Here is a 9,295-nt window from a genome sequence, read left to right as displayed (position 1 = left end):
GGCAGAGACATATCTGTCTTGTTCACTAACACTATGTCTAGTCCATAATAGTCACTAAATAAATAAGTGGCAAAGGAGTTTCAATGTAGCAAACTAGGAAACAGTTTACAGAACAAATAAGAAAATATTTGTTGTCTCAGTGGTTGAGCGTTGATCTACGAATCAGGAGGTCAAGGTTCAATTCTGGTCAGGCACATTCCCAGCTTGTGGGCTCGATCCCTAGTAGGGGGTGTGTAGGTGGCAGCTGATCGATGATTCTCTCTCATCATTGATGTTTCTATCTCTCTCTCCCTCTCCCTTCCTCTCTAAAATCATTTTTTTAAAATATGCAAAACTCCTTACACCTACAGGTGAATATGATGAAAGTATCTGTGTTGGATTTTGTATATTCACGTCTTCTAACTTCAATTTCCTCTGTAAAATAGGAACAATGGTAGCATCAAAGCATTGAGATTTAAATGAAATATATAAAACTACAAGTCTAGTATCTGGTGCCAAAAAGAACTCTCTCGATAATGGTTAACTAGTCATTACCCAATACAAAGAGTTTTTTCTTAAGGCTCTTAAAATCTCACACAAGTGCTCCTTTTGACACTTTTATTCAGCCGTGGGCAAACTACGGCCTGCGGGCCGGATCCGGCCCATTTGAAATGAATAAAACTAAAAAAAAAAAAAAAGACCGTACCCTTTTATGTAATGATGTTTACTTTGAATTTATATTAGTTCACAGAAACACTCCATCCATGCTTTTGTTCCGGCCCTCCGGTCCAGTTTAAGAACCCATTGAGGCTCTCGAGTCAAAAAGTTTGCCCACCCCTGCTTTTACTCTTCTAATACCAAACTACTGGCAGTTTCTGATTTCATGATGCTGCTGTCCACCTCCTTGCCTTATCTGACAATTCCTCTACAGGCGCTTGGTAGGAGAAAGTCATTCTTGGAGTCTTGGTTTTATTGTTTATTTATTTAGGAACATACAAACAAGGAGCATTCTTTGGAGTCTTGGTTTTAAACCCCAAGCTCTCTGTGAAGCTTTCCTGGGGAGACACCTCCCCCACGGAATTTATTACGCTGTCTACATGCTATCTCCGGACCTTGGGAAGAATATTAATGTTGCATTTATTTTAACAAATTGTAACTTCCTGTAGCACTGTAACATTTATTGTTACAATCTGCTCTTCCACTGGACTGTGAGCTCTAGTCCTTTACAATAAGAGCATGACTGGAAGCTAAAGCAAGACTGTGCGACTTGGGCTCCTTTACTCAGCAGTGACATGACCTTAGTGACGTCGCCCAACTTCCCTCATCTGTAAAAACGGGAGCGACAACGTGCAGAACTGTTACTTGGAGTCCACGAGATTCCCAGAATGACCCTGCAGTGGTTCTCAACCTTCTGGCCCTTTAAATACAGTTCCTCATGTTGTGACCCAACCATAAAATTATTTTCGTTGCTACTTCATAACTGTAATGTTGCTACTGTTATGAATCGTGATGTCAATATCTGATATGCAGGATGGTCTTAGGCGACCCCTGTGGAAGGGTCGTTTGACCGCTAAAGGGGTCGCGACCCACAGGTTGAGAACCGCTGCTTAGGGACTGGGTCCCTGAGGCCCAAAGAGGATGGACATCCACCAGCTCTGGCTGGGAAGGCCGGACCAGGAGTCCCGCGGAGCAGGCGCGGCCCACTGCGCAGGTGCAGGCAGGCGGGGCGGGGGGCTCGCTCGGGCAGTGGGAGTAGTTCCCGGAACCAGCTCGCCGTAGGGGCGCGCGGCCGTCGCGGAGCTGACGTCATCGCTGTGCGCTGCCACGTCTCCTCAGCTCCGCGGTAATGGAGGCTGAGGGAGAGTGCTGACGGCACTGAGCTCTGTTTGTAGCTTTAGCTCTGGCTCTGGCTCTGCCGCTGACGCAGGGTCTGGGTCTAAGTCTGGGTCTGGCAGCTCGAAGCGTGGACATCTTTTTTTCGCCTCTGTGGGCTGGACGGCCTGCGGACAAGCACTCGGTTCGGAGCGCCTCGACGCGGGGAGGGAGTTCTCTTGCTTGGGGTCTCTCGCGTCAAGCTGCTGCCTGCTCCCAGGGATCCCGCCCCACCGGCCGGGCCTCCTCCATGCGTGAGTCTAACGGCACTGCCGTGCTGTCCGTCTGTCCAGGGCCTGCTTCGGCTCTCCGGGTGGCGGGGCGGGACCGCTAGTCCCCTCTTTGGGGGCCGGTCTATTGGAGTTGGTAGCCTCTCGCCATCCCTCCTGCATCCTCTCGCCTCTTCTGTTCCGGGTGTTTTTGCTCCACACCTTTCTTTCCCCGTGAGCAAGGACCGGCAGTCCCTGCCTACATTCAGCGGTTTGGATAAAGCTATAGGGATGGTGCAGTCTGCAGCAGTGTTTTGAAAGCCAGAGGTTGTGTTTTTTTTTTTTTTTTACGGTGTCATTCTTTAGTTTTTAAATTGTATTGTTTAGTAGACAGATGTTCGTATCCATATTGGAGAAGCCGTGATTTTGCCAGATCGACGAGGACAATTTCTTTTTTTCAGCCAGGATCTTCATCTGTGACTTACCTTTTCCTCGTGCAGGTTCAGTAATTTCTAAGAAATCCTCCATACGTTTTTCTGGAGTGGGCATCCGCTTGAGCGGCTTCCAATGGTTTCACTCTAGCATTGAGATACCATTCGAACAGTTTTACAGAGTTAACAGGGTGGACTGGTGTACTTACATCCATCATTGTCAGTCCCGACAACAACCTCTGTGGGACAGGGAACACTCCCCCCCCTTCTGATAAGGAAGCGGAAAGTCAGATAACATGTAACACATCTGAGCCAGAACCAGATGGCTTGGTAACAAAAGGTAACATTTTGGACAGTGCTGATTCTCCGGTATTTCAAGGGCCTTACTGTGAAATAATTACATTTGAATTGGAAGTGTCTGTATTAGGTGTTTCTTGTAAATTTGTACCTGATTGTGGTATCTTTCATGTGCTGTACTAAACTGACAAAAGATACAAAGTGTGACTTCCCTAGTGCTGAACACACCTTCGATCAGCACTTATGCTTTTGATCTGTTAGAGTTCGAGTATTCATTTCATTAGAATAAAGTAGGTAATAGATACTGAGAGCATTTGTTTGAAAATCTGGTTTTACAAGCCCCATTCCCTCAGTTTTTCTGGTGGTTTTCTTACATTGCTTAGTTTAAAAAAGAGTAAACTGACATTTAAATGTGTGTGTGTTTTGTTTGTTTTGTTTTGTTATTGTTCAGAGTTGAAACAGGTTGACAACCATTGACCTGGGTTGCAGCTACAGGTGGCACTGGAAGCAGACTGGTTTCCGGACATGCCCGGTGGAAGGAGGGGCCCTAGTCGGCAGCAGCTAAGCCGTTCAGCTTTACCTTCCTTACAGACTTTGGTTGGTGGGGGCTGCGGCAATGGAACAGGCCTGAGAAACAGGTAAAGAAGAAATAAGATCATTTGTAATTTGTAATATTCTCTGATCAGTAATACTTACATAGAAGTCATCATGCTATTCAGGTATTTGTTTATGAAGATTATTTCCTGACCCTGAAATAGAAATCCTGCCTTGAAAACTGAAAGCTCAGTATTTCAGAATACTTGGGAGGCGGAGAGTTGTGATATGGGGCCCACAGAGTGAAAGCAGTCCAATTCTTAGTTATGGTTCATAATTCAAATTCTAGTCATCACCTTTTTAGCTATGAAAGGATAGGAGGAGCCCTAGCCAGTTTTGTGCAGTGGTTAGAATGTTGGCTCATGGACTGAAGGGTCCTAGATTCTATTCCAGTCAAGGTCATGTACCGGGGTTGCAGGCTCCATCCACAGCCCTGGTCGGGTTGTATGCGGGAGGCAACCCATCAGTGTGTCTCTCTCACATTGATGTTTCTCTGTATCTCCCCCTCCCACCCACTCTCTCTAAAAGTCAGTGGAAAAAATATCCTCAGGTGAGGATTAACAAAAAAGTAATAATAATAATAATAAAAGAAGGAAGGAATGAATTAAAGTACAAGGCTTTTATTTTTTGGAGGGCAAATTAAAATTAACAGTTTATATGAGATTCTAAAATTGTAAGTCATATTCCACCAAGGGTCCTACAAATTATATTCTTCAAAAAATTGTTTGAAATTAATAAACTCTCAGCTGTAACTTAAACATCTTAAGATTTGTGTCATGTTATGTTGTATGAGAATAAATAACATGATTTTTTTGTTTTGTTTTATTCTCATTTGAGTATATTTTTTCCATTGATTTTTAGAGAGAAATTGGGAAGGAGGGAAGAAAGGAGGGAGTGGAGAGAGAGAGAGAGAGAGAAACATTGATGTGAGAGAGAATCATTGATTGGCTGCCTCTTGCACACATATCCCCTCCCACTGGGGATCAAGGAAACCTGGGCATATGCCCTGACTGGGAATTGAACCCTGACCTCCTGGTTCATACGTCTATGTTTAACCACTGAGCCACATCAGCTGGGCTTTTAGAGAGGGAGAGGAAGGGAAGGGAAAGAGAAACATCAATTTGTTGTTCCACTTATTTATTCCCCCATTGATTGATTCTTGTATATGCTCTGACTGGGGATCGAACTCACAAGCTTGGTTTGTCGGGTCAGTGCTCTAACCAACTGAGCTACCTGGCCAGTGCAGCTCTGCCTCTATAGTAACTCCAGCAGTTCTTTGTTCTTCTTCTTGGGCTTTGAGGATTCCCCTAGATAATTATGTTCTCAAATTGTCCCGTGGAATTCCTCCTCAGTGTCTCAGGATGGCGGGCCTAGCAATCTAGGCTTCAGGTTTCTTAGCCCTCTCTTAATCAGACTAACTCCTCCTAGGAGTTTTAAGTATTGGGATACCATGTAAAATATCATTTGGGGAGAAAAAAATGAAGTGTTCTGCTATTAAAAAGCTGAAAAACACATTCCTAGATGATTATGCTTGTACTTAAAGTATGCAAGTAGAGTACTGGGAAGAACTAAGAACATTTGGAAATTACCTCTGCTCTTAGGTGGTTTTAGCTATGATCATGTTTGCTCTTCTCTGCCTTCCTTGTAGCCCTTTATCCTGGCTTTCAAAGTTCCCATCGTGGTTGCCTTGACCTACCATTCTTCATCTGCTCTCCTCCTTTAACATATATTTCTTTAGCAATTAACTGGGGTGGTGAGGAGGAAAACATTTTTCAACAGATTAGGATAAAGATAGTTGTTCATGGTTTGCAAAGTCACTGTTACTGAGTGACTATTTTGTGACATTTTTACCTAAAGAGGATATTTTGGGAGAAGATATTCTATATTTGTTTCTTTTTTAAGAAAAAATTTTTTTATTGATTTCAGAGAGGGAGAGGGAGAGAGAGATAGAAACATCAGTGATGAGAGAGAATCATTGATCAGCTGCCTCCTGCATGTCCCCTACTGGGGATTGAGCCCGCAACCCAGGCATGTGCCCTTGACCAGAATTGAACCTGGGACCCTTCAGTCCGCAGGCCAACACTCTATCCACTGAGCCAAAGCACCTAGGGCCTGTATTTGTTTCTTGATGGGAAAGAAGCAGCCTAGAAGACCCGGGGTAGAGTTATAAAAAATAGGGATAAAAACCAGCGGTAGACAGCCTAGAACAGCCGTAGGCAAACTACGGCCCGCGGGCTGTATCCGGCCCGTTTGAAATGAATAAAACTAAAAAAAAAAAGACCGTACCCTTTTATGTAATGATGTTTACTTTGAATTTATATTAGTTCACACAAACACTCCATCCATGGTTTTGTTCCGGCCCTCCGGTCCAGTTTAAGAACCCATTGTGGCCCTCGAGTCAAAAAGTTTGCCCACCCCTGGCCTAGAATATAGTTTCAGGCAGGATGTATACAAAGATAGGGTCCAGACGGGGAGAACTGTCTTCTGGAGTGTCTGTAGAGTACTGAAGAGAGAAATAGGTAATTGCTTAAGTATGATACAATTTTGGGTGATATCTTTGATTCTGCAAGACAAGGTCAGCTGGAGAAGAGAGCATTGTGCCCGATCGGTGAAGTTAAACTTGAGAATGTCATAGAGTTAGTTTGGTGACACAGTCAAGATTGAAGCCTATAGTTCCCTGCCCTGTTTTCCACCTGTGGGGAGCAGGGATTTGTTCTTAGGACGTCTTGCATAGATGATTGCCTCCTAAAGGAGGAGGACAGACTGTGAGTTTCCTAGAGCTTGTAGTTGAGGGAGAATCTTATTTGAGAAGGACTGAGTGAGTTTTTCTTTGTTTTGTCCTTGCAGGCACTTTGTTACTAATATCACCTGAGCATGTTCAAATGATCACTGCTTTATCCCTTCCTAGTCTTCTTTATTCCTTTGAAGCCTCCTTGCTTTATCCATTTGCTTAGCTAAATTCTTTTGCTTGCTGGCTCCATAAAAGCCAGTCTCAGACCTGGTATGTTAACTCGTCCGCACACAACCTTTATATGCAAGGACAAAGCAGGTATTCAACATAAACCACATTGTTTGCACAAATGCTTTAGGCACAGTGAGCCACTCTTATTATTTAGTGAAACTTTTATGTCAGTAAGGGAACTGTTTTCCAGTCAAGTTCCAGATGCCAGCCTTGCAAGCAGGCATTTCTAAGATTGGCTATGCTGAGCACCTGCTTTCCTTTTGGGATTTTGGAAATAGTTGTACTGCTAGGCAGAGAGTGCCTCCATGGCCAGCCCTCAGTAAAAACTTTGGGTGCTGAGTCTATAATGAACCTTCCTCGTAGATAGCACTTAACACATATTGTCGCAAGTATTAACTGAGAGTTGTGTGTGTCCTGTACGACACCACTGAGAAAGGATTCTTGGAAATGTGCACTTGGTTTTCTCCAGACTTTGCCCCATGTACCTTTTCCCTCTGCTGATTTTGATTTGTATCCCTTTGCTGTAATAAATCTTAGCTGTGAGCACAACTATATGCCGAGTCCCATGAGTCCTCTTAGCAAATCATCAAGCCTGGGCTTGGCCTTGGGGACCTGCAACACAGTTTAAAGGATAATACTCAGTGTTAACATTGAGAAGAATTCTTTAAAGAGAATCTATTCCAACCCTTGTATTATAGGCTCAGGGATATAGTTACTTTCTCAAAAACCACAGCTGATTAGTGGAAAATGTGGGAGAACTATTCCACATTGTATCTTAAACATTTGTATCTCTTTGCTTTTCTTTAATATATTTTCATATCCTGTTAGGAATAAGTCTTTTTTTAAAGTCATGTCCTGCTGCCCCAGGAATAATTAAAACAAACGAACAAAAAGCCTCTGTAACTAATTTTCTTTCTCTCCCCCCCCAAATTCTTTATTGTTAAAAGTATTACATGTGTCTCCCATTGGTTATGCTTATATGCATCCGAGTCCTTTGGTTGATTTCTTACGGCCTCCCTCCCCCCCATTCCCCCATTCCCTCTTAGGTTGGGCGGTCTGTTCGATGCTTCTATGACTCTGGATCTTTTTTTTTTTTTTTAATTCTTTTTTTGGATCAATTTTTGTTCATCAGTTTATGTTTTTCATTATAGTCCACAAATGAGTGAGATCATGTGATATTTATCTTTCTCCGACTGGCTTATTTCACTTAGCATAATGCTCTCCAGGTCCATCCATGCTGTTGTAGATGGTAAGAGTTCCTTCTTTCTTACAGCAGCGTAGTATTCCATTGTGTAGATGTACCACAGTTTTCTAATCCAATCCACTCATCTACTGATGGGCACTTAGGCTGTTTCTAAATCTTAGCTATTGTAAATTGTGTTGCTATGAACATAGGGGTGCATATATCCTTTCTGATTGGCGTTTCTGATTTCTTGGGATATATTCCTAGAAGTGGGATTACTGGGTCAAATGGAAGTTCCATTTTCAATATTTTGAGGAAGCCCCATTCTGTTTCCCACAGTGGCTGCACCAGTCTGCATTCTCACCAGCAGTGCACGAGGGTTCCTTTTTCTCCACATCCTCGCCAGCATTTGTCGTTTGTTGATGATAGCCATTCTGACAGGTGTGAGATGGGACCTCATTGTACCTTTCAGATGATTAGTGACTTTGAGCATGTTTTCGTATGTCTCTTGGCCTTCTGTATGTCCTCTTTCGAAGTCTATTTAGGTCCTTTGCCCATTTTTTGATTGGAATGTTTATCTTCCCTTTGTTAAGTTTGGAGTTCCCTGTAAATTTTGGAGATTAAACCCTTATTGGAGATAACATTGGTAAATATGTTATAGAATATCACAGGTGTAGATCTTTTGAACTTCATTTGGAATATCTTTCTTGAGGCCCAGCATTTTATTGACATTGTTAACCACAGAAGCAGATTAGTCTTTACTTAGAAAAAATTCTATAAGAACCTTTTAAACCTTTAAATTATAACAAGTAGTTCATTCAGCATGCTTTCCCCTTTCACTGAGTTTTGACTGAAGAGGAATTCGAATTTTTATTTTGTTCTAGAGTAGAGGCCTCTAACCTTGTAACTTCTCAGAATTCTTTATTTCCATACCTTATGATTAATTGGAGTGAGAGAGTAGATCGGCTGTTGTCATTAATTCCCTCCATTCAAGTTGACCAACTTGTACAACTCCAGAAGGCCCTTTTCATGTTGTGTTCTGTGTGAATGAGATCTGGAGTTGGGAAGTGCTGTGGCCCATCTCTCAGAACAGATCACAGGGCTGTGGTGTTGATGATTGGTTTATGACTGAACAGGTAAGGTTATGAAACCTTCTGGTAGATCACAACCTACTCCTTGATAACCTTGTTCTATTAGAATATACACTGGCAATGAGAGGAAGAAATTTTTATAATTTTTCCTGATCCCTCTCTCCCTGTTCTTACCTTCTGGCTCCTCTGCATTTCTGCCATGTTATTCTTAACTGTTCAGAGTGACCAGAGTTTATATTCCCAGGAGTCACATAAAGTACTGTGAATGTCATATACTAATGCTAGAATTCTATATTTGGAACTTTTAGAGTAGAATGGTAATGCTAATATTGTTCCTTCTCTAGAATCTTCTTTGAAAATACAAACCAACCCTCTCTTTCATGTGCTTTAAACAATAGTAGACTCTTAAATTTCTGTAACTACTCCCATGTGTACATATAATGGGAAATGTTATCATTCTTGATAGCCCAGCTCTTTCTCACGTATAAAACAGCTTGGTAGAAGGGATAACAGGGAGATAGGGATTAAAACCTGTATATCTTAACTAGTGTTTTCAGAGATCCCTATTTTTCTTATGACCATATTGGTTTGCTGTCTTCTCAACCTAAAGGTATATATTTGTAGTAAAGTAGGAAAATTATAGTCCTTAAGATTATGGTCTGATAGACAAGACGTAG

General features: G+C 42.4%; 1 protein-coding gene across 3 annotated transcripts in view; it reads left to right on the top strand.

Annotated features, from left to right (window-relative positions):
• The first annotated feature begins 1,753 nt into the window (after positions 1-1,753).
• The window catches only part of TMEM39A (transmembrane protein 39A), a 33,614-nt gene continuing 26,072 nt past the window's right edge, over positions 1,754-9,295 (top strand). The window contains exons 1-2 of one of the 3 annotated variants that reach the window (XM_005875329.2): positions 1,754-2,105; positions 3,240-3,426. In XM_005875329.2, the coding sequence (XP_005875391.1) occupies positions 3,314-3,426 (113 nt within the window). In that variant the 5' untranslated portion in view covers positions 1,754-2,105; positions 3,240-3,313. Of the gene's footprint in view, positions 2,106-2,425; positions 2,561-3,239; positions 3,427-9,295 lie in introns of those variants that run through there. The other 2 variants (XM_005875330.2, XM_014546971.1) reach the window with 2 other exon arrangements.

This window comes from Myotis brandtii, unplaced genomic scaffold (assembly GCF_000412655.1).
Source record: "Myotis brandtii unplaced genomic scaffold, ASM41265v1 scaffold46, whole genome shotgun sequence".
NCBI lineage: Eukaryota > Metazoa > Chordata > Mammalia > Chiroptera > Vespertilionidae > Myotis > Myotis brandtii.
The sequence above is the reverse complement of the archived record's forward strand: the minus strand, read 5'-3'. Positions and strand labels throughout refer to the sequence as shown.